We start from the raw sequence: 26,107 nt of genomic DNA on the forward strand, positions 1-26,107 counted from the left end.
TTATGTTTGAAGTCTTCAAGTATGCAAAAATTCTGTTTCCTTTCCTTCCTGTTATCCATTTTGTGTTGACAGTAGGAAAGCAATTATAGGCTTTTAATGTTAACCTTATATATCCAGTAAGAATAACTCTGTTGTTTTGCTCAAAGCTGGTTTATGGCCTTTTGGACTGATATGACTTTTCCCACTTTCATGGTAGCAAGGCTCGGCTTTCAGTGGTACTTGCAGACCAAATGTTACACAGAAGGTGGAGCAAAGTTTTAGATTGTGGAAAGGGAGAGGTATTTCAGCCTGGGAACATTTCTGTCCTGTAGCTACACTGGGTGAAATCACAATTTTGGCAGAACGTATTTCCAAAGTAAATGTGCTTGTGATTCTATGAATCCCATGATGTATGCACCTCTCTTCTTGTGACAAAATTGAGCCACTCTGTCCTGTTGTCCCAAGTCTCACAAAGCTTTGTTCTCTCTTCATTAGCATCTCTGGAAATTGCTGAGAGCATGTTTGCTTTGCTGTCACTTCATCCTTTCCCTTCATGTTAAAATATTTATTATAGGATATAGAAACCTTTAACTAAACAATAAATGTCCTACTTCATATATTGATCTTGCATTACCTTATTTGCCTTAATAAGGGAAGCTGGGCTGGCTTCCAGAGTCATCATACTTCATCAAATCCATCTCTGTTTTATTTTCATTTTAACAAAGCAGACTTTATTTACTTACAGCTTGTCGACAGTTGGATCTGTCCTCCTTGGCCTAACTCTCATTGTGCTGTTCTCTGCAGGTGTCTTTTACTCAGGGCAGGCTGTGTTGCCTTTATCCACTCACCCTGGTTGAGCCCTGGCTCTGGTGACACTTGCTCTTTGGAATGCAGATGTTTGGGACCAGGTGCCATGTGGCCCCTCCTGCCTGGATAGGCAGGGCCCAGGCTGGTGCAGTGAGTGCTGTGAGAGCATCACATTTTCTGAATCCATCACTGACTGTGTATCTTCTGTGTGTTTCTTCATCTCTGGCTGCAAGCAGGTGGGACAGCAGTTGTGGGTTTGTGCAGGGTTTCAGCCCTGGAAAACTGTGGCTCTGAGCAGTCTTCTCTGGGTACACCCATCTCCCATCAGCAGGGGAAGTTTTCCAAGGTGCTGACGTGCTGTGGCCCTTTGTGATGGGCATCCCAGTGTAGCGCTCACAGACCAGGCTTTGAGATCCTCCCTCTTCTCACTTTCTCTAAACAAATGGGAACAGTAGGTCAGCTTGAACTGAGAGCTGTAGAACAAGTCTGGCAAGTGGAGACGCCAGAGACATCTGTCTTCAGTCTGTGCTGTGCGTGGTATGGATGGGCAGCATCTTTGGAGGCATCCTGTAGTCTGCATCTTTTCACTCTGGATTCAGGTTGGTTTTCTGACAAAGATGACTGAAGCTCTAGGCCAGTGTGCTTTTGTGTGTAGTTCTAGGCATGTGATGAATGGGTGGCTGAGGAGAGTGGAGACTGACTGTGTCACAGGGTCCTTCCAATCCAAAGAAATTCTGTGAAAAGGTACAGTGAGCAGCACTGTAATGTGGGTGTCTCATACTAATAGATTTTTGTAGTGAGTCAGACAGAGCTTGGTTAATCCATAACCTGAATAATCCACCACAAAGAGTGAAGAAGAGTCTAGAGGAAGAGCACTTTTGCATCACCTGTGTCAGCCAAGGGGATGCAGATGTGGTACATCTTTTCCTGAAGTTGTATCAGTGTTTCTGTTGGATATTGGGCATTCTCGTAAGGGGAGAGGGAGTTAGCTTATGGGCAGGCTAGCAAAATGTGTGGATATAGGAAATGTCAGACTGAACACACAACAAACAATAGCAGAAATATTTATGTACCTGAAGGCTTCAGTGTAGCCAAAGCCTGCCTGGAGCCTGTGCAAACACTGACATTTCTGGTCAGTGTTAAAGTCTGCCACAACAACTTTATTACTATTAGTCCCCACACTAGATAGGTCGAGGTGTGTAATGCTGTGTTCACTGTTTGCTGCATTCACACATTAGTTTGCTGGCTGTATAAAGGTGTTGAAAAGGGATTCATTTGAGATTTTAGGCTTCTATGATTGCAACTTTGATTGACCTGTCCTGCTTGAAATGCTCTTGCACTTTTTTGATCAGAAAGATGGAGAAGAGAGTTAGGTGTGAATCCATAGCAGAGGTGATAAACTGTACTTGTGAGTGAGCAGTTCAATATGACTGGTTCCAGATAGCGTTGTGAATATCTGCCTGAAAAACAGTTTTGCTTTGCCTTGTTAAAGCCTAACATGAACAAAAATATGCTGAGGGCTTATGCTTATATATACTGTATCAGGCACTGGGTATATCAGCAGTCTGTAAATATTCAGGGTGGGGTCATGAGGGGAGAACACTATAATTAAAGAGATAATTACAAGAACAATTACATTAGTGGAGGAAAATATATTTGTAAAGTCGTCTTGTGCCACCTGTTGTATTTATGGAACAAAGTTCAGGTAATACAAAAGCTCTTGCCTTCTCAGGGCAGTTTGTTCTGAGCAGAGGAAGGGAAAAGTGGACCTCTTTCTTCTCTGATGATGAATCAGAGAGGAATTTCAGTAGCAGAAATGAAGAGTTATTATTTTTTCTCAGAATGGTGTTCATGGCTGGACTTTGTAGCACAGGGTAAGTTGGCTTAACTTACATTAACTCCTAGATCTTGTAAATGTAAACAGACCTATGTAGTCTGCTAAGTCAGGGGTGTGTAAGGTGTGTGGCTTGCAGCTGTGCTCCTGGGAGCATTTTAAACATGGTTTATATGTGCCAAAAACCCCATGTATTTCAAGAGTCTTAATATAAATTTTGCTAGCCCATTGATTCTTGAAAATGCACACTGTTCATAGAAAACACATCATTGGAGAGTCTGAGTGGTAAATGGTAGTATTTGGCTTTTATTTTAAAACCCTTTTTCCAAAGGAAGTAAAACATTAGGTATTTTAAGATTTAAATTTTCATATAAGTTTTTTATAGACTTTTTTTTTCAGATAGCATTCCCCAAACTTATTACCATTTAATATCTGTGATGTACTGAAGTGATTTATTTGGCTCAGGAAAGTTACTTTGTGAAAAGTGAGCGCATCAGCAAAACCAGTGGCAGCTGACATCCTTCTGAAGACAGAAAAGGTCCCAAGCAGTATGTCTATCAAAAGTGAACTGTTTCTTCCCTGAAATCATTTTCAGAGCATCATCATACAATTTAATAGGGATGTGTTCAGTATATGTTTTCTGATAAAGAGGTTATTACTATTCAGATACCAATTCAGCAACACTGGCAAATGTTTTTCTTCCTTCATTTAAATGTCTGTATTGACCTGTCCTATAAATCTAAGGGAACTTAGCTTCTTTTTTTCAAGCACTTCTTTCTGCCTTTTTTTTTTTAATTTTAAAATCTCTATTCTTTGTGTTAAAAAGTAAAAGTGAAGGAAATGCATGATTTGAGAAGTGTATCTTACAATCACATTAAGATGTATGCTGTGATAGAAAGTAGAAATATCTAAAAAGGATGACATTTTCAGCAGATTTGTGAGATTGGTCCTACTCAAGATTCCTGAAATTGCTTATTATGTCCTATTTTTTTGTGTTTAGAAAGTGATTTGAATAAAATTAGAACATTCTGAATTACACTGTTGTAAAAGTTACTATTTTCAAATTTTTAGTGGCTTAATTCAGAGGAAAGAATGTTACTTCTCCAGCTGTGTGCATAATAAGAAAGGAATACGTTCTTGGATACTGCTATACAGACCACCACTTTTATGTTCCTGGATGGATGATGATTCTTCCAAGGAAACAAAGACTTTCAAGAGTGTCTCTAATGAGCGAGAGACACATACACAAAATTAGGGGCAATACCAGACCATGCCTCTAGACTCCTCTTCCATAGATCCACACTGACTGAACTCCATGAGCCTGTTCACTTGTCCCTTGGACCTCTTCAGCCTCTCTTTTTCCCTGTTTGCTAAGATTTAAGCTGTCTTTGGGTTTTCTTACAGGGAACAGACCTTTTCTAAAGGTTGTTGTTGTGTGATATAAAGGGTTGTGGATGTGAATGGAGGAAAAAAATGTGCAAAATAGTTCTGTTACTTCAATACATGTAAAATGAATCCTCAGAAAACAAAATCTGACTGTGCCTTTGACTCTTGAAATGGGGAAAAAATGTCTTCCTGACCATTTAAAAAGCCCATTTAATTAGAGGCAGTAGCTATATACGACATTATACCATAATAGGCAGTGAGCAAGTAAGAATTTGTATTTTTTTCTGCTTTCATGGCCACTGAAGAACATATGAAAAAAAAGAAAATGAATAGTGAAAAAAAGAACTTAGGAGTCACCCTGATCAATAATCTGAGAGACTTTGCTTCAATAATTTAGAGTAAAATGACTCACTTTTCATACACTTTTGCTTTTCCATGTGGAGAATTGTCAACAAGTAGATATTTACTCTCTGGGCAGAACCAGTCCTGGAGCCAGGATGTAGCTTTATTTACTCCCTTTATCTTCTTCATTGTTCTTCCAAGAAGTTGCCAATGTCATGTGCTGTTGCAATCTCTTTAGTTCTACTGAAGTCTTGCTTAATAGGGCGGTTTGCACTACTTCCTCTTACTGTGTATGCTTACAGTGTTTAACGAAATCCCACATGATCTTCAAATTAACCTCAGAGGTTAAGCCTACCTGAAAAGGTCAAACACACATGGCCTCATGCAACCTAAGCCAAGAGGATCAAAGTTTATTGTAAGATTTCCAGAACTTCCTGACTGAAGCTAGCAGTTGTATTTACTTATTTATCTTACTTTGGAGCTACCACGTCTTCTTCCAAAGCAGGAAGCAGAGTTCAGTGCAACTTTTATGTGTTTCATTTCTTGCTCAGTGATCTAAAAAACACCCCAAAAAACCACCCTATTTTAGTCAGCGTTAATCCAACATCACACACAGTTTGTTTCTTGCACTTGGACTCAAGTATGGCATAAAACCTTCTGCAGTCTTATTGGTTTTTGCTTTTTTCTGAAAGTAATGGCCAAGGGCTGCTGACAGCTCTAGTTTTCACATATACTTACTCTTCATTAGTATCTGTCAGTGTCTTCGGTGTCATTGACTGTGAGTTTGTCAACTTGCACACAATTCTAGGTGAGGGACCAGGCTGTTGAGTAAGTTCATTCTTTCCTTTTGGAGTGAGGCCAAAGAACTAACTGAAGGACCTGGGAGTCTTCTGTAGGGGCTGCTTCTCCCTTCTTACCCCCAGGTGGAAAAAATGGGAGATTTTTCCACCTGCACTGTCGACAGCATGCAGTGAATCTCAGCCTTGTCTAATTATTTTAATCAGTCTTACCCTTCTTTGTAATTTCAAAGTTTCTAGTCAACTCTGGAACTTTTTAAATAGAGGTCACAAAAAAGTGAGTCCAGGGACCAAGTCAGAAGAAGATCCTGAAGGGCTCAGTGGGAATGGCTTGCAGTTGTCTTTTAGTAAGGAGATTTGTCTACTTACCAAAACATAGCAGTTGGTGGGGCAGCTGGGAGAGAGTGAAGCTGTAATTTCAGGTGTGAGTGGTTAGTACACTTTTAAAAATCGTGTCCAGTACAATTCTCATGACAATTTATCTTAGAGTTGTCCTGGATTACAACAGCTCTTGTGATGTGTGAATTACTCACAGTAGTCTAAATCTGGACAGGGCTATATTCTGAGAACCACTTGGAGTTTCAGATGCACAAGCTTAACATAGTTGCTTAGTTGTGTTAGTGATGAGGAGTTCTCTGAATGATTCCCTCTTTTGATTTATCTCTCTGACAAATCACTTTAGAAGTCTCTACAGTATGTGACATACAGTTTATATGACTCTTTGTCAGAGAGCTAATGGAAGAACTCATTTATCTGTGTCTTTTGGCTTTCGGGGAAGGAGCTACCTGCTTTTCAGGCTTTCATTTAAAGGAAAGATGCAATATATATTACCTTCATTTTCGTTTTCTAGGTGAAAGATTACTTTTCATGAAACATGAATAATTTGTTTCATGCAGTGAGTCTGTGGAGCAGAATACTCTGTAGCTCCTAAGACATCATGATTAAAAAATAAACATTTTCTCTGCTTTAGCCAAACACATAATCCATCGTTGGTGGATTCCAAAGGTGTATATGAGAAAGCAGATAGGGATCAACACATCAGTTGTTTTTAAAGAGAGGTAGTATGTGAAATGAAGAATTCAAGTTGTTGCCTCTATCCTCTTACATTAGAGAAACCTTACTTTTCTAATACTGTTTGTTACAGCTGCATTTTTGAAACAGAAACTCATAACATATCCTTCTGGAGACAACACAGCTCTCCTTCTTTTCTCCCTTCAAACTCTATAGCTTCTACCATCTAAATCTCCAGTAGAGTCTTCAGATATTTTAACTTGACTGTGCATGTGGGGCACAGGTAATGGTTTGTGTCATCTACCATGATGGCTATCAAAGACTGTTTAAGGACTTCAGGTGCAAGTACAGGTGGTGCCTACTACTTTCAGTGTAAACTTTTCCCCTTTTGGTGGATAGCATTTGACCTTGGTTCCTCCTCTGATTTTTTTCTGACTTCCAGCTATTGAAAATGATGTTCTTTGTCTGCAAGGTAAGTTGTAATAATAATTTTTGCAGATGTTGTCACTTGCCTTCAGAGAGTTATTTTAGGGCTCAATTCTTTGGAAAAAAATTTCAAGATTCCTAGTTTTTTGGGGTGTTTTAGGCTGGTTAGCATGCTTCCAAGTGTGAGTAACATGCACCTCCAGTTCAGCACAAAACCAATCTCTGTTGCCACATTCACTGAAAGCATTAAAGGAGGTTTGCTGGTATCTACCTTTAATATTAAAGCCTAAAAACATAAGAACTGTCTTAGTGGCTCCCAATAAAGCCTGTTTCTTTGCCTTTGCCAAAAGAAGGACTTGGAGGTTTGGCCCAGCCCTTGACCCTTGAAATTTCTTTCCATATTCAGTTGTCTAAAAACAGATTAGACTGTATGCAGAGAACTTGAGTTGTGTTGGAAAAATTTGAAATGAACCTTCAGGTTTTGAGGTGTCAGGAGGTTGTTTTGGGGATCATGTGCTTGGACTCAGGTAACAGCTTTCTCCCTGAAGATGGCTAAACCACTATTTGGCAGTGTTTAATCCCTAAACAGCTGGAATTTTTCTGGGGGTTTGAGGATAAAGATCTTACAGTCACAAGAGTTATGGATCCTCCACCCAGTGTTTTCCACTTTGGCATGCTTCCAGTGTAAAAAAAGAGAAAAGGTATTCCCAAGCTCATCTTATCAGATGGGGTTTCAGCCATTTGCCCAGTTTCAGGTCATCTCAGTTTATCCCCTTCAGCACTACAAAATAACCCAGCATATTTTTTGGGAACAAGGAGTCATAAACAGAGTAATAACAACTGTTTTCCACATTAGTTTGCTTCCTTCTCTCGGTTACAAAACCCTATTATTATTACTGTTTACATTTAAACAATGAGAATGCTCTGTCCCTTCTCCCTGTCCCAGCACATGCCAACCTCGAACCCTTGTGGTCCACAGGATTTTTGTGGATGCTCTATAGCATAGTCATGGTAGCGTGCTGCTGCCCTGAAGTCTCCTCTGCAAACAATGGGCTTGTTCACTCTTGAATAGTTTAAATTTTTTAAAACAATTTCCTCTATGTGACCATGTTTATTTTAGAAAGGAAAAAACAGAGGTTGCTCTTGTAACCTGCAAAAGGCATTGGTGCTTCAGGGAGAGAAGACATGTTTTAGAGCACAATACCAACAGTTAAGCAAGTGAGGGGAGGCAATATGGTATAAAACAATAATATAAACCCAGAGAAAACGTGACAAAGTAGGCTTTGGGTTGCAGTTTCCCAAATTGTGGAGTACACCAGAAATATACTGATTAGCTGCCAATCTCTGCTGTTGCATGGGAGGCAGTAACCTCAGTGGAAGTGCTGCCACAGATGATAACAGGCTTGCAATAGGTCTATTTCTCAGTACTTAGGCTTCAGGAGAAACTTTGGTGGCTGGTTTATAGCACAGCGCTTGATCTAAAGACCTCCTTGCAAGAGGAGTATTTGCACAAGCTCTTTATCAGCCAACTGCTGGTGGCTGCACCTGTGAACTTTTAATACCTGTGAATTCAGCCCAGCAGGGCTGGCTGAAGCTAAATACCACTCAGCTGCCAGGAGGTGCCAGGCAGATGTGTGTGGTTTTGGGCAAGCTCATCATAGAGTTGTAAGTCTTTTCCTTTCACTCAGGTACAATGAGAGCTTCTTTCTGCTTGCCTGAAGAAGAAAACATGAAATAAGCTCAATGAAGTCAGGGCTTTTTGTTGGTGGTTTGTGGAGACTAATATACTTATGTGCTGTTACCTGTTTGTAGCTGAGCTGCTGTTTCCTTCTCCAGTTAATAAAATAGGGTTATTAAAAATAAGATGTGCACCATTTTTTTCTCCTTAAGGAACCACATACAAGTAACAGCAGGGACTAGAATATGTGTTATATGTAAGCTGTTTCAAATTTGTTCATAGCACAGGAGAAGGAATTCCATTGAAGAAAAAATCCTGAGCACTGATGGACATTTCCAGAGTCTCAGAATGGGGAAAAAAATGGAATATTTGAGGGCCCCTTACACCTAAATGCTCTGAAGAAGTGTGTACAAGATATTTCTTACAGAAAATTTCAATTTCTTTCCCTGAAACTTCCCTCAAAAGTGTGGTTCAGCAAATAAATCCTTGTTGGGAAGTGAGGGTACTCTTAATACTCTTTAATATTACTTTGCTGTTGTTCTGTTTGTCTGAGGAGTATATTTGGTTCTTTGCTGATCTTTCTAATTGGGTGGGTGTCTGCATTTGTTATCCTTGGTACTGCGCATTTGGTGTGCTAGAAAGGTGTCTGTGAGTGTTCAGCATTGGCTGAGCTGCTGTAGTGTGGGGATGAAAACAGCAGCAGTTACAGGATGTGCTGTGTTTGAGTATAGGGAGATGGAGGCTTTTGGCAACAGACATAAAATCTGTCATGTTAAAAAGACGCTCTTAAATACTTCAAAGGTGGGCTGTAGGATGAAACCTGAACTGAAGAGGCCTCATTTGCTGCTACCATAGTGCAGGGAACTACAAAGAGTGCCCTCACCTTTGATCCACTTGCCTTGTGCTTTTTCGCTTAGTGCAAATACAGGGGTAAGAGCTCAGTTCAAATTATGTTGAACTAATCAGGTACGCACTTGGTAAGGCAGGAGTTGGTGGAAAATAAATGCATTTTTTTGCAGAGGCAACAAGAGGAAGAGCAGAAAGAATGGCTGGGACTTGTGCCTCTGTTGTCTCTTGTGAGATTCGTGGGCATTAGTTCAGCTGCTGCATGTGTCAGAACAGGTGGAATTTGCTCTTTGGCCTTTGTTTCATCTTTCTTTACATCTTCATTCTCCTTATGGAAAGGAGAGGAAACACAAAACTGTTTCAAAAGCCTTTTGGGGTTGCAGCATCTTCCCAGAACTGCAGATGGCGGGGACCCCAGAAGCATTGTTTTCTGTTAATTGCAACATCCTAATTGGTGGGGGTTAGGAGGTTGATGTGGTGGGCTGCCAAGTTTATATAGTTATTTTCTATAAGTTTGCATAATTACATCTCTTACATGGCTGGTGCATCTCTTTCTGTTATTGCTCATCTCAGAACAGTGTGAAGGTTTTTGAGGTGTGCTGAAAAATCCAGCCTGATGAGAGGCTGAGGCTCATAAACCACCCTTGGCAGAGGTGGGGTTTTGTTGTTCCACGCCACAAGCTGGCCTGCGCTGTCACACCTGCAACAAGTGTGCCTAAAGTAAATACAGTAACAGGGCAAGCAGCAGTCTGTAATGTGGAAAATGAAGGTAATGCTGCTGTTAAAAAGCTTGTTCTCCATACTGCTTTCCTGAATGGGCCAGGAAGCATCCCAGGAAACTGGAAAAGAAGGAAAAAGTCTGTTGCCTTAGGTTGATTAAAATCGCAGGGACTGGCTGCTTTTTCAATCAGGTAAGGGCATGGGCTTCCTGTTTGGCTCCCGGAGACTGGAAACAGGACACAGTTACAGCTGCTGTGCTGCAGTTGTTTATGGATGTTACAACAGCTCTTTGCAGGGTTAGATTTTCTTAACCTGTTTTGTAGAAGTGGCTCATTAAAGCTATCACTGCCTTTTAAAATGACATATTAATATTTTCTTTTAAATCCTGCGTATACAAAATAAAAAGGTCAGGTGCGATTTTATGCCACGTCTTTCCACAGAAAGCGACTCGTGAGCTTTATCTCTTTTCCACTGACTAAATTTAATCAAGAATATCATGCTGCTAAGCACAAGGGGTAAGGTATTTTGTTCTCTCATTGTAGTGAGACTTATTTTCTTTAAAGGAAGTGAATTTCTCTTGAGAACCTAAAGCAATTCTCCTGGCTGGCTCTCCAGAAGAAGCCAATCTGTTTTCTACTTCTTCCTTTTTGATCAGTGGAAAATGATCTTGTCTTTTGCTGGTATTAAGTACCTTCTTGTCTTGAGGAAACTGTGGAGCCTGTTGAAGCCCAGGAGGGTGAAAGAATTGGCAAAGGGAGAAATTGAGATACTATTTTGGAAACATTTAAGTGGGGGGAATGGTGACCTTTGAGGATTGCTCAGTGCGTTTGCTTGCATTTTTTTCACACTTTTCCCATGTGTGGGGACTTAGTGGGTTGCACAGCCACAGACAGCTTGCTGCAGTATGCATGCCTAGGCCACAAAAATTCCAAATCATGAGTCAAAATCAAAACTTGATAAGTAAGAAGACAGTGGCATTTTTATCCTATCGGTTATGTAGGTTTTACCATTTTCAAGTGTGATCTCACAACAAAGTGAGTCAGATTTATACAGTGTGAGAAGGACTTCAGGTTGATGGCCAGTTCTGAAGAATTTTCCTTAAATTTGCCGATCTAAGATGACAAGTAATGATATGATCTCATAATCAGATTTTTTAAATTCCATTTGAAGCTATGAGTAATCCTTCAGTACTGAAATATCATAACTAACTTGTCCAAACCCACCCCAACTGATTATTTTAGAGATGTGATGGAATGAATATTTTTTTAGCTGGTAATTTTGCCTCAGATCAAAAGCACATCTCTCTTCTCCCTGTCCTCTTTGCTTTTCATGGATTTTTGGGAATGATGATTTCTGCAAATTTTCTTTTACTCTCCTTCCTTTGCAATAAATAGTTTTGTAGCCTTTATCTGTGTTTGTCAGTATTACAGGAGCATATGATATTTTTTTTGGAACCAGTTCTCCCACAGCTTTTGACCTGAAAGTTTTCTGCTTCCTGAGTATCTTGTTCATCTGGGGAAAAAAAAAGATTCTGTGTACTTTAGGAGTCATAAAAAGGGTTTCCTATTGCTGACAAAGTTTTATTTTATACTTGGGCTATAAATACAGTTGCAATTGTGGCACAACACTTCATTGGTTGTAGTGGTCTCTGTTGGTTTTCCTTGCTTGCTGAATTAATATTCTTACTAACATATATGTTTCAAAATACATAATAACCTGTTTTTCCTTTCCTGATTTTAATTCCTGTGCTGCTTTCATCATGTGTTCTGTTGTTACTACTCACTGTTGAGTTCTCCATTCTGCTGCCACTAAACTCCACATCCATTTTTTTTCCCTCCTTCCCTTGTTCTTTTAATCCCACTGCTGGTATAAAAATTGATCTCATTGTCTTGATTTTTCCAAATTTTAGTCCTACCTTCTACCCAAGCTCAGTAATGATTTGGTTTCCACCTTTAATTACAGTTTTCAGTTGTCATCAGACTGCAATCCCCTACCTCTGAATTTTGAACACCACTGCAGAAACCTTGAGCCCCAAGCCAGAAGTCCTCTTTCCTCACAACAGTGCAGTCTGAATAGCAGTATCTCTGTGCAGGCACTGCTGTTCTGAGTACTGCTGCTGTTTGTGAAGTTAAAATGGTCACATCCATTTCTTTGCTGGCTTTCCAGCTGTGGACAGAGGGAACTGTCACTAAATACTGCAGGATAAAGTGTCTTACTACTGACTCTTGTGTGATTAAACTAATCCTGAAAAAAAGTCCAGTTTTTGTGTCTCTCTGAAATAAGAAACCTTGGTAAGCCCTGCAGCACAGCCAAGGAGAGACCTATGATTAAAGACTTGTGGGGAAGCTTGTTAAGAAAGGACATGTAAATAAAAAAGTATAAACTGATTAAAATACAGTTCACAGAACACCAGAAAGATGTAATTTTCAGATTAGAAATTGAAACAGATGTGTGATAACTGCATTCAGTGACCAGGCTTCTGTCATGGTTTTGGGGAAAGCCCCTAAGAGTAGTCATGAGGCCAGAGAAGTACCATCCTTGATAGGGTGTTAGTCTGCCTTAAAAAATTACTGACATGTTCTTTTGCCTTTTGTCTTACTTCTTTGATACCTGGTGTGAGGGATGTGTAATCTTCAAACCTTTGAAGTTTATTATTGTCTTACAGTGCAAAGTGTTCTTTTAAGATGTAATTTCTCAGCAGCTTTCCTTATGTTTTTTCCAGACATCATATTTTTGAAAGATAGTACAGGGTTCAGCCTTTTAATTGAACAGCATCCTTTTCTTTTAAGTGCTCCAGCACCTATTTGTATTTACCAGCATGCTCATTTTCAATGGAAAGAGTATATTTCTTCACGGATGGAAGCCTTAATTGGGTTTTTTTGTTATTGTTTTCTGGCCATGATTTTTGATTGGTTATACTTGCTTAAATTTAAGTTTGGATATCATGCAGGGACTTCTTTTTGATAACTTCACATCCAAGCTGAAAATTGCCTAAGCAGTTTCAAAATGGGTTAGTTTTGTTGCTGTGCGAAGATTTAACAAGCTGCTTAGTATAATGAATTTATGCAAACATATATGTTTGTGTGTGTGTATAACAGGTGTGTAAACTAATTTTAATCCTTGGAATCTTTTGATGTAAACCAGACAGAATTGTAAATTTTGAATGCTTGATGACTTCAAAAAGAATGAAACCTCTTTTGCATTTATTATTTAAAGAAAACAACAAGAAAGATTAGAAGAAGAAAATGGATGGAGCTTTTAAATAGTCTAGTATGCTAAACTAGAAGCCAACAGATTATGCATCAAATTGCTCCATGTCTTCAAAACTCCACAAATTTATAAATTCTGCAGTTACAGGTGTGAGTTAGGCATATTTTGCCAGGGGCTTTTTTTTGAGAGAGAGTATTCATTTGCATTATAGTAACAATGATCCTATGAAGATAGCTTTTGTGCTTGTACTGAATACCACAAAGTGCCACATCACTTTATTGGTGTGCTTTTTGTTAAGTACAGCAACCCTGAAGGAAAAATATGCTCAATAATTATATTTTAGTGTTGAACTTGCCAGACTTTAATATCTTTTGCCACAAACATTACCACCCTCATACTTCACACTTGCACATGCTTTATAAAGCAGGTACAGTATCTTGTGTATTTAAGCCATAGTCATAGCTTCCTTCTCTGGGTTTCATAAAACTAAGATAACCCAGTCTTTAACCTCAATCGACTTTGCATCCATCCTTTAACAGCTTTTCCCACAATGTTTTCCTCCGTTCTGCAGGCTGGCACCTGTCACTCACGTCCCATGCTGAGGTGGGAGGGAGAACTTAACCTGAGTGCAGAGCTTGAGTTGAGCTGAAATTAATTTCTTTGCGTTTATAAATACATACACTTGTGCTCACCAAGATTTTCTCAGGAGGGCTCTTGCTTCTTTGTGTTTTAATAGAGCTTAAATTTGCCCTAAAGTCTTGCTAACATGCATGCCCACATAGCACAATTTTCCTCTATGGTTCTATTTTAAGCTGGATCATGAAGGCCAGGGAAAGGTTTTGTGCTTCAGTGCTTTTGCTCTTTCTTTCTGCTCTTCTCTGAAATGCACAGCAAGGAATTCAGGTATTATAACCATGGAGCAAACATTTTCCCCACGCACACAGTCCAAAATAGAGTGCCAACACAAAAAGCCATTTGGTTACTGGCTAGAACAATCTTTTAACACAGAAGAGTGCTTTATAGGAGCCTGTATTATCATCAGCCCAGCTTTCTGTGCAGAATGGAACTTCTAGGGAAAAAATCATCTTTGCCTGAACACCTTTTAACCAAGTTCCATAGAGACACTCTGTGGGCTTCTGTCCCTCCAGCAGAGTGGGGGGCAGGTTCCAAGGCTCCTCCATAGCAAACACTGAGCTCTCTGTATGTACTATTTCTTCATATGTGTTGCTAAGTCTAAAGACACTGGTCCCTAAAAGTGGGAGGTGAAGATGTGCCTAGATGATCAAGATTGAAGGATAACAGGGTTGAAACATACAGTGCTTTATTTTGGTGCTCTTGGCCACAGACATTACATCTTGATTGATCTGGAAAAAATCTCATTCCTGGAAGTGTTCAGGACCAGGTTGGATGGAGCTCTGAATGACCTAGTTGAAATGTGTCCCACAGCAGAGGGATTGATCTTTTAGGTCCCTTCCAACCCAGGCTGTTTCATGATTCTAAAATATATGTAACTGTGGGGTTTGGAGATTTAAGGCTAGGAAGGAGTAGTCTAGATGGGAGCCTGGAGGATGACTGTTCATGTATCTATTGTGCTAATCCAAGAAATTAAATTGTTTTTAAACCAGTACTAGGTTTTCACCTGAATGAATGGTTTCACTGTGTTCTCTGCTGTGAAATCTGAAGGCAGAAGCCTGTTAAAATGTGGTCGTCCACATTACATACAACATGAAGGGGCTCTGGAGCTGTTAGTATTGATTAATACAAAGATTTGTAGTTCCTCTCTGTCTTGACAATGAGAAAAAACACAGCCAACATGTTATAGGTCATTCTTTTTCCTCTTTTACATTCATGGAGGGTTTTTTTGGTTTTGTTTTTCTTTCTTCTTAAGGAAGTAGCCAGCTTGCCAAAGTATCAGGTTCCTGGATCTTATTGTGTGGATCTAAGTGGGAGTAATACCTATCTGGAGAAGGGTGTAGCTCCTCTTTTGCTTGGTTTTAATATCTGAAGAAAGGCTATAAAACTTCCTCTCCCTCTCTATGGATGTTTGGAAGGTGTTCCTATGTCTGCTTTATCATCATTTGTTATCAACCAGATAATAAGGGTTACATTTCCTGCATGCTGTGCTGCAGGTGACACCAAGCCCATGCCACTACTAACAGAAGTATCTTGTCAGCCAAGCATATTGCAGAGGATTCTCTCTGCCCACTGTTTGATACCAGCTTGGTGCTGTTAAATAAGAAGCTAATATCAGTGTGCATACTTGCATAAGGTATCTGAGACTCTTCTTCCTGGAGCTGTGCTGTAGTGCAAGAGCCAGAAATAAAAGTGCTGTGAATTGTGATCTTTGTCTGAGGAGTACCAGTCATGATACTGATCTAGGAGCACGCTCCACCCCGCGGGTTAGGTGGCAGTCCTAGAAAGGAGGGAGTTTGGGCTTAGAGCCAAGATGTAGATCCTGTGTCTGACAGTGCAACAAATGCTGTTACCTGATCTAAGAGAGGTCACCTGCTCCATCTCAGCTTTCCCATGTGAGAGTATTTACATGACTTGTGGGAGTGCTGTGAAGACTCATTCACTAATTTTTAACTCTCTGCACAATCCAATATACTAATGACTCACAAAATACTGAACAGTTAAGTAAAATACTTCTAAGGAGTGTAAATTATTTTAAATCCACCTTTATTTAAAAACATCCGATATTGCTTAGAAAACTCTTGTGTTTTGACAAACTACAAAATGTAATGACCCCCAAAATGAAATAGCAGAATTGAAAATAAATTACTGTGATTATATTCTTCAGGTCACATATTAATATCATGCACTGAATAGAGCTGCTTATATAGGTGGTAGATTTATTAGAATACATCTGACTGTATGGGATTATCAACAGTTCCTGCCCCATGGTAGATGAATGGTGAGAACACAGATGTGAAGTGCTTCAGAAAATAACCTCTAGTGTGGTCTGTGAGTGACCTGGGTTTGTTTTGGTTTGTTTTTATGGGATTGGTTGATGGCTGGGAGTGCTGAAGCAGAAATGGAGCTTTTACCCATCTGCAAATGGGATTTTGTGAACAGATGTAACCATCAATTCAAGCTTTTTATCCTTGCTGTCCTCTTTCCTTGACCTCTCTTGTTGGGAGAGGACTCTTATAACACTGTGAAGAAAAACAATCCATTTGTTTTTGTATGGCTGTTGCTGTCACTCGTGCTCATTGGCTCACTCTTTGTATTAGTGAGTCTGAATGGCCGATAACTAATCTCAAGTGTATTAATTAACAGGTAGTCTGTCACTGGGCAATTACTTTAAAGGATCAGGTAAAGCAAGAGAGCTCAGCATTCATGTCTGAAAGATCATATGGAATACTTCTCTTCTAGTTTTTTTGGTCATTTGTTGCCTTATTTTCTGTTGTCTTATTCCTAAGATTTCAATGTATTTCCACTTGCAAAGTCACATCAGTAGAATGTCTTTTTGTCACCTCTTGCTGCTTTGGGTGGGCTCCTTCATAGAGAACAGGTGTTTGATGGATTTGCTACCAAGGAAAACACCCCAGTTTGGTTCCACCAAAGACATGGGGGTGAGAATTTCCTGACAAGTAGGAAAAGCTGACTTTATGTCTGGGGAGCTTTCTAGCCAGAGGTTCATTGAAAAAGGGCATTTGCCCCTTGGGCAGTTAATTTCCCTGTGTGGAGTAGGGGTGGGTGGTAGAAAAAGATGATAATGCTAGATTTACTGTACCATTGTTTGTTAAAACTAGAGCTTTTAAAGGGAGGGTTTTTTGACAAGGCACACTTAGGATTAATTTTTTAATGCATTCTTACTCTGATAATGTTTGAACAGTGCATGCGTTCATATTTAAAGTAAACAGCTTGCATCTAATGCGTGCCAGCGGTTTATGCAGGAAGACAAGAAGTGGTAGCCAGCAGCCAGCAAGCCCTTCGGAGGACCTCTGAGCCTGCTGACAGGCACACTTACTCTGCCTGTAATTTGAAGAAAGGCATTATGCCCCCAGTGGCTTGGCTTTGAGTGAAAGATGGAGTTTTGCGCTCTCATTTTGCACTGAGGACGAGCTCACAGATAAATAGGTCACTGTCCGCGGAACTATTTTGCTCTAAATCAATTAGAAGCAACATGACCTTAAGCCTGATCTCCTTGCTCTACAAAGATATTGCTGAATTGTGGCTGCTTCTGAAGAATTGCACAGGTGTGTCTAGTATTTCAAATTTTCTTAGTTTTTTGATTGCAGGTCAGGTAGGAACTTTGCCAGATAATGTTATCCTACTGAGGAAAACGGGATGCGTTTTAGTACAAAGGCAAAAGTTGTATTTTGGTTGTGTGCATTCATGTATAAATACAATTTATTGGTGGGGGTGTGTGTGTTCTGTCCTTGTGTAAATTTGCAGTGTATCGTTTTATTTGCAGATGTATCTCTCAGTACACCAGATGTATCCAGAAAATCTATTCCTGTATTTTACATGGAAGGTACTTTGCTCAGGATTCATTCATGCCGTGATTATGGTGATCAGAACAGCTGCTAAAGCTTACAAGGAGAATTTGCTGTTGCAGAGAGCTGTCCTGCTGTTTCTGGTTTACAGTGTGTTTTAATTTTCAATTCATTGCATTTTGAATATCAGATACATAATTTCTCCTGATCCCTACTGGAGGTAGAGAAAAAGCAATGTTTCTTTCACAGCACACAATTTGGCATCCCCTAGTTGTTAGTATAGGGGGATTAATCTAAAATGAATTATTTCTTTAATTCCTTCAGTCAGAGCTTTCTATAGAAATGTTGTTTCTGTTAAGATATAATGAAATAGTAGAGATATTATTTGCTGTTAATAGTGCAGCTACAGTCCATTGAAAAATGAAAGCATGTTTTGTGGAACAGGAACAAGCAAAAATTGCGTCCTTATTCTGGTGCCTGAATCTACATTCCCAGTTCTGTTTTCTGCTTTTGGTATGCGTGACTATTGCAGAGGAAACAGAGAGCACCGAGCCCATGGACTGGTGTCTAATCTTCCAATACTGTAGCTTTTGAAATGTCAGATTTAAATAAAACAGGTATGTAAAGGGTGGATCTTCTAACTAAAGGGTGGATCTTCTTACTAATCTTTAATTAGTATTACTAATTATCAACAGTGAGTCTGAGTGCTCTGCTTCTCAAGCAGTGCTTGATGCTACGGGGATAATACTAAAAGGCATGCTGGTTAGGAAGAATGAATGAAAGGTTTAAGAAAGGTGAGGATAACCAGATGGAAAGGATGGAGGGGTTAATCAGCCTGAGTAACTTTTGTTCTTTATTCGCATCCTCATCTGCATCCCTGAGAGGGGAGGGGTGGATTTAGGAAACAACTGATTATTGTAGGAGACAGTGAATGTAGAACCAGGGAGTGTTTTGTGTCAAATCATGGTGGTGTATATGTAACCATGCCAGGACTACTTGTGTAGACTGCCAAGTTTAAAATAGGGTGTTTTCATTTGTATTTGATTACCCTGAAATAAGTGAGCAGGGCTTTTGTTAGCAACTGCCAAGGCTTGATTCTCATCTGTTTACTCCCACCACTTCTTGTGGGTGTGATCAGTGTCCCAGAGATCGCTCCTTTCTGGAGAGCTGTTGGAACATTCTGCTCAAAGTGGGCAGAAAGGTTGTCCCTTTCCCTGGCACTGTTCTTTCCTCTTCCTCCTGAGCTTTGTATGGAATATTTATTGTACCTACAGTCAGCAGAGATGAGAAAATGTAAGTGAAGGAAATGTCTCAGCAAGGCTGACTGTATTGCACTAAATGATTCTGTAGCTGCCTATGGGAGAGACTAAACTTTGTCCATGTCCTGCCTCGGAACTACCTCAAGTAGTTCATATTCGCAGTGCTTTGGAGAGGCATGGTGGGTTTCATCTTTTACATAGCATTAGACAGTAAGCCACAGTGCTTCAAGAGCTCTTCATCAACAACTCTGTCATCTGTGTGGTAAGGTGGGGCAGCCAGTTGGGTTATGAAGTCAGCAACCTCTTCTTTATAAGTAACCTGTAATCGGAGTCCCAAATACTGGGAAATTTACTAGCAACTGCAAGTAAATGTTTTAGCTGAAAACTAGTACACAGCTCTAAATAAGCCTCTTAGTGAACACTTAGCCTTTCTTTCTCTCTCACACTCACACACATTCCCTTTCAAAACATTAGTTTATAGATGTATAGTTACATGAAAAACTGTACTTGTGTAAGAGTACCATAAAATAATGTATTGTCTGTTAGAAATTATTCTCACCATCTTCCATATTGTTGAAATGATAAAAGTCAAGAAAACCTTACTACCAGGGCCTGCAGTGACAGGACAAGGAGCACCAGTTTTAAATTGAAAGAGGCTAGGCTTGGATTTGGTATACAGAGTAATTTTTTTTTTTACAATGAGGATGATGAGACACTGGAACAGATTGCCCAGAGAAGTTGTGGATGCCCCACCCTGGAAGTGTTCAAGGCCAGGTTGGATAGGGCCTTGAGCAACCTGGTCCAGTAGAAGGTGTCCCTGCCTACAACAGTGTGGTTGGAACCAGATGATCCAACCCATTCTGTGCAACTTCACAATTGTTAGCACTGCTATCATTTATTTCCAGAACAGATTCATACAATAAGCAATTAGATTTTACCACTTTGCTGCTTTAGAAAAGTGTTGGGGTTTTGTTTTTTGAAAAGAGTAAAATCACTCATTGTTTAAAATCTTACCTTGCTTCCAAAATAACACAGAAGAATTGAATTTAGTGTAGTAGAATTGCCAGGTGTTGTGGTTTGACCCTGGCCCAATGCCAGGCACCCATGAGAGCTGCTCGCTCACCCTCCCCTGCCACAGTTGGGCAGAGGAGGGAAAACAAAAAAAAGTTAACGAAGGCTTCATAAGTGAGATAAGGACTGGGAGAAATACTTCAAGGTTGAAACAGGCTCAACTTAAAGTTACAAAGTGAATTTATTACTCACAGAATCAGAGGAGGATAATGAGAAGTAAAATAAGCCCTTCGAACACCTTCCCCCCCCCCAGCCCCTCCCTCCCAGCGCAGGGAGACAGGGCATGGGGGTTTGGTCAGTCCATCACCACGATTTTCTTCTACTGCTCTGGGTGAGGAGTCCTTCCCCTGTGAGGCTGTGGGCTCCCTCCCACGGGAGACAGTTCTCTGCAAACCTCTCCAACATGAGTCTGCTCTCACGAGCAGCAGCCACACTGCACCTGCTGCAACATGAGTCCCTCCCATGGGCACACAGTCCTCCCAAAACTGCTGCACCGTGGCTCTCTTTCCACGGGGTGCAGTCCTCCAAGGACAGGCTGCTCCAGCCTGGAAGCAGAGGCCCTCTCTCTTCACTGGGTCTTCCACTGGATCACAGCCTCCTCCAGGCATCCACCCGCTCCGGTGTGAGCACCTTCCCCACAGGCTGTGGGTGGATCTCTGCATCCCCCATAGACCCATGGGCTGCAGGGGGACAACCTGCTTCACCATGGTCTGCACCACGGCCTGCAGAGGAATCTTGGCTCCGGCGCCTGGAGCACCTCCTGCCCCTCCTTCTCCACTGACCTCGGTGTCTCCATGTTGTTTTCCTTCACATGTTCTCACCTCCTCCTCTTCTCTGACTAGAATCCAAAACCTTGTGACTTTGTTTCGATTTTCTTCTTAATATGTCATCACAGAGGCATCACCAACCTCTCTCATTGGCCCAGTTTTGGCCAGCAGCATGTCCATCTTTCAGAGCCATCAGCCATTGGCTCTGCCGGACATGGTGGGAAGCTTCCAGAAGCTTCCTCACAGAAGCCACCTCTGTGGCCCCCCTGCTACCTAAAACCAGGCCGTGCCAAACTGATACACCAGGTATTCATATTCATACAGCTGGTCCTGGGTGTGTTGACTTTTCAGTTAAAGCTTTGGGGCCTGCTTTGAGATACATATTTTTCTGAAGAGGTGAAAGCAGGTGGTTTTGGTGCAGACAAATCTTTGCTTTCGTTTTCTGAAATATGTCCACTTCAGCTTATGTGTTTAAATTGAGTGATTGCATTGTTAATTTTTAAGGCTCACTGAAGATGAGTCCTTTAGCTTGCATGTGGCTCTTCTACTCAGAGCTGATCTTTCAATTTTCTGTATTTGGAAGACTTCCCCTTCTTTGCAAAGCTTTAGTATTTAGAAAGCAAAATTCCTGTAATAATTTTCTCAGAGCATTAAATCTTACTAAAATGCGGTTAGCAAAATCTAATGTTTTTGTTACTCCATAGAGGCTTGCTTGCTAAAGTGCTAAGTGAGACACATCTGGGTCACTTCCCTTCTTATCACTTGAGCCCTTGCTAGGGCAGCATTCTCTGCTGCTCAGTCTTTATCTACTATTTGTTTATTATAAAAAAACAAAACAAAACAAAAAAAAAACCAAAAAAATTTGCTTTTTGCAAAATCTGCTGCTTGTAGGTGACTAAGTACATCTAATACTTTAGAAGTATTTTTATTCTGTACACTCAGCATTATTTGCAGTATTAGGGAGTTAACAATGCTGCAGTTTTGGCAATATTTAAATGTGGTTCCTAGGAGTCTGAAACTATCCTGCAAGAACAGAAAAGGGTTTACCAGCAGGCTTGGCTTCCTTCAGGACATCCTGGAAAGAAGAGCGCAATATTGTTGTTGCAATAGTAAGGGTGTGCCATATGCATGAGGTTCATGTATACATTTGGGTAGTAGGTACACCTACTGTTGCTGCTTTATCTCTAAGGCCTTTTTGTGCTTAATACAAATTTAGGCTATAATATGGCTGTGTGGCATGATTCTAAGTTCCCCTTACTTCTCACTTTGGAAAGGGAGTAATTAATATGACTTGAAATAGCACGAAGAATGTGTCTTTCTCACCAAAACAGTCTAGGTGCACTTAAGCATGTATGAAGCAAAAGCATGGCAACACAGATTACATTCTATAACTGGTTACACTTTGAGATTTCTTGCAAAATTGCAACGCACACCCCCCTCACCTTTTGTCTTACTTTAGATTTTCTTCACAAACAAAGAAATACTAGATTTTGGGTTTGATCCCTAGACTGGCTTTCTAATTATTACATCATTTTCTTCTGGTTACAGATTAGCTAGTGTTTAGTCTCTTTTGTAAGCCATATCCAGACTTAAAGGTGATCCCTGACAAGCTGTGGACTACGGAATACTGTGTCAAGTAAGTGTGACTGATGAAGCAGAGGAGGAAGAAGCTGTAGTATTTAGCACTCATTGTATCCTGTGAATGCATCTATTATACATGAAAGGGAGGGGATTGTATTTCCTCACATGTTTGTGCTTTGAGGTGATGTTATTTTTGCAAAATAAGACAATTAATTTTGTTGCCTTTTACAAAAGGGGAGGTGGAAGAAGAAAGAGAAAAGCAGGCACTACTTTGACATGTATAATAAGCGGTCAAATCCAGTAATTTTAGAGAAGAGTTTGAAAGAAACCAAAATCTTGGTTGGCTCTCAAAGTATGCTTTTGAGCAGGTATTTGATAATTTGACTCAAGAAAATGGGAACTGTTATACCTCCTGGTCATTTTGTGCCAAGCCAACGGCGTTGCATTTGCTGTATACCTTGAAAGTTCTTTTTTTAAAGGAAGGATCAGTGTTTAATCTCCCTACCTGAAACCAAACCATCATCCTCATAGTTTTGTAGGTAGTCTTGTGCCAAATCTCCAACTCTGTGATCTCAAAGAAGAAAGAGGTGGATATTTTTTTCTTTAATTGTGACTGCAGAAAGTAGAAAATTCCTGAGTAAAGTAGGGGGTTCAGTAGTTTTCTGTATCATACAAAGATGTTGGGTTTTGTTTTTTGTTCTTTAACCCATGACAAGTTCCTGCCTCTTACATTTAAGTTCTGGAATTGTACCCTTTGGGGACTAATTCATGTGTCTTCTTAGTAGTTATGGTGTTCTTCGGGTATGATCAACGAAGCAGAATTATCAAATTTCATTTCAGTGAACTGATTTAAATATTACCAAAATTCAGGAAATATGAGCAGTGCTGCATAAATATAATTTCTGGACTTTGTGAAGCATCTGTCAGGTTTTCTGATGCACTAGACATTTAAAACACCACCCAAACAATAAGTGCCTGTGTCCACTGTGCCTGGGCTTATAATACAGGGAATATTGTTCCTAAGATTTTAAAGTTTCTTTGGCAGTAGCACTTCCAAGTCTTGACTCGACTAGATCCTTACTTAGCACTGAAGATGCATCCTAGCCTGTTGGACCACTGGGTACATAGTAGTGCTGTTCTCTGCATATTGTGACAATAGGCCAGACAGTCTTAGAAAATTTACTGAGGGTAGGAATGCTGCAGAAGTGGAGCTTGTATAAAGCATCATTCTCTTAAAAGAAAAGATCTCTCAACTTGAAGTCTGCTTTATGCACCAGGAATTTTGAGAGGAAATAGTCTTTTCTGACTAGGAGAGGAAATGGGAGATAGAGCTTAGCTGTAGTCTGTGAAGCTTTTACAAGTAAAATTCTCATGAAACTATATAATTTAAAATGGTTTTTGGACACTCAATGCCATATAAAGCTGTTTGGAGCACTAGGTTGTTTTATATCTCTTTGTGCCAGCAACTGGGATGCTGGTAGAGGCAAAGAACTTGAATTTCTTCTTGCTTAGGATGTTTTAGCTCACCAGAAACAAACAAGTTGCAAAAGCACTGTTTTGCTCGGGTGATAATTTCCTTCCCAACTACACTTTAACAGAGAACCATGTTTTGCATGAAAATTTCTGAATTTAATAATTTGCTTTTCCTGGTCCATCATTTTAACGATGGTGTAGTCAAATGAAATTGGAATTAACTCTTCCTAAAGGTATATTTTGAACTGGTGAGGTTTTAAATCTTAGTTTATGAACACTTGCATAAATTCCTGTCATCAGCCCAGCGTGGCTACAAGTAACATGAGGACCTGAAGAGCCTCGTCTGCAGCTGTTGTGCCTGAGCATACCAAGCACCAAGCACTGAACTTGCAGGCATTGTCACTAATCAGCAGTGATTTTTAAAATTCAGTTTTAGAGCTGGAAAGCTTACTTTGCATCTTAAGCAGCTCATTAGTTTTAGGTGGCTTAGAGCGGAAGAAGGCTTCTCTGCACCAGCTCTGCTGCTCTGGCCCTTCCTGCTTGGGGGGCTTCACAAAGGAGCTGACTGTTAGTAGTGGTGGTCTGGGCGTGAAGATGAAGAGGGAAGAATGAGGAAATGAAAGATTTGCCTTAGGGCTGAGAGAGATGAAGGGACTTCTCTGAAAGTCATTGTCTTGCATTTATAATTACCAGATGGGAGGGTGGTTTAATGAAGAGATTTTTCAAATGAAGACCCCCTTCATAAAATGCATTCAACTCTCTGAGTGGGTAAGCTATTCCAGAACAGAAGCAAAACAAAACTGTGTAAGAAAAATACATTATTTTTTCAGTTTAAGACATGGATTTTATAGAGAAACCATAGACAAGTTTTCATTAAAATCTCGCAGACTCAGCAAGAAAGAGGAGGAAATAAAATTACTTGTCATTTGATTTCTGATGTGCTATTGGGATCTGTGCTGAAAGGCTTAACTTGTGTGCGGATGTGTACAAATAGGTTGGCTTTCAAGTTGGTATAAAGTAATGGCCATAGAATTTCCTGGAGAATTACTCAAAGGGTGGTGTAATTCCAGCTGGCTTGCTGGGAGTTTATTAAACCCATTACAGGAAGCTCACAAGTCATGTCAGGAGACTTCCTTGTGTGTATTGTGGGTACAGTCAGTTTAGAGTCCACTCCAGTATTGTCTTCGGTGAAAATGGGTTTGCTTCAGCATGTCAGGCAAACCCCAAATGATGATGAGTTTTAGTTTGATTGGAAAAGAAAGAGGAGCTTTTTATCAATAATGGAAATTCTTGACTGCAGTGACATTGATTGTTTTCTCAGATCCCAGGTTCTTCAGGGCTTGCTGGCACCAGGTAATTCGAGCACGAGTTATCTTTGTGCCCTCATGCTTAAATCTGTCATCCTGCTTCATCTGAAATGCAGTCAGGTGCCTCTGATGGGATGGGGTCAGGTCCCTCTAAGCCATCATCCTTTATTCTTGAGACAGGACTATCAAAGCAAGATTTAAATTGAATTAGAAGATGATATATCTGTAAGACTGTGGTTCACATTTTCAGTGAGAAAGTCTTTTTTTATGTAAGAACCATATATTTAACGGATTCCTTTATGTTAGTAAGATGACACTTCTGCCCTCTCTTACACTCATAATTTGAATACTAGATAATGTGGGGATTTTTTTAAAGGACCTCCAGTTGTCAGCTTAGAAAAAATCTTTGCACATTCTCAGCTATTTTATGTGTTGGGGTTTAAAAAAATAGTAATAAAAAAGCAGTACTAACTTTAGAGAACCTTGCTTTACTGTTCATTATCACCTACAATACCACATGCACTATAATTCCCAGGGACTTTCCTGTAAGCTTCTTAAGCTCCTCAAGAAAGACAGGATATTCAAGCATGTTTTGATGTGAGCAACTATTTTCAGCAATGAGTTTGGGATATGGCAAAACAGACAGGCTCTTAGGTCTCTGCATTGAAAACACTGTGTAAAGCAGAAAAGCTAGAGCAGGGAAAATAATGGGCTGTATGAACCTTAAACTATTCAAGTAGAAGTGGAATTTGATTCTATAAAAATTCCTTAGAAAACAGTGCACAGATTTTCAGTAATTCTGTATTTTAATGTGCACTTAATTAGCTTTACAAAAATTGAAATGGTCCCTAAAGAATGTAGCAGGTGGCAGGTTCTCTATTTAAAGAATATTTCCAAGAAAATACTTTCCCCAAAGGCCATGAGAGTAAGGAGTGTGTGCTCTCATAGTCTATTCAGCATGTGTGCCTTTTGTTGCCTTATCCTTTTAAAGAAATAGCATATGCAAGTAATGATGGACAACATTAAAGTGAAATCAGATTGAACCCCAAACAAACTGCGATGAACTCTCTTTAACAGAGGGATGCTAAATGTCAAGGAAATGGTGCAGAGCAATGAGTTTTTACAATTGCATCTTCTCTGAAGGAAAACAAGATATTGAAGAGGGATTTCT

General features: G+C 40.0%; 1 protein-coding gene across 15 annotated transcripts in view; it reads left to right on the forward strand.

The window, feature by feature from the left end:
* The window catches only part of MCF2L (MCF.2 cell line derived transforming sequence like), a 157,121-nt gene that overhangs the window by 61,656 nt on the left and 69,358 nt on the right, over positions 1-26,107 (forward strand). The window contains exon 1 of one of the 15 annotated variants that reach the window (XM_042038947.1): positions 17,216-17,238. The exons of 13 other annotated variants lie outside the window; for them this stretch is intronic. Coding sequence is in view for 1 of the 2 variants with exons in the window: in XM_042038964.1 (XP_041894898.1) it covers positions 18,074-18,095 (22 nt within the window). In the remaining variant the exon portion in view is untranslated. Of the gene's footprint in view, positions 1-17,215; positions 17,239-18,037; positions 18,096-26,107 lie in introns of those variants that run through there. One more of the 15 variants, XM_042038964.1, reaches the window with a different exon arrangement.

The sequence above is a fragment of the Corvus kubaryi genome, unplaced genomic scaffold (assembly GCF_017639235.1).
Source record: "Corvus kubaryi isolate FWS band 111438036 unplaced genomic scaffold, C.kubaryi_AGA036_p1.0 133, whole genome shotgun sequence".
NCBI lineage: Eukaryota > Metazoa > Chordata > Aves > Passeriformes > Corvidae > Corvus > Corvus kubaryi.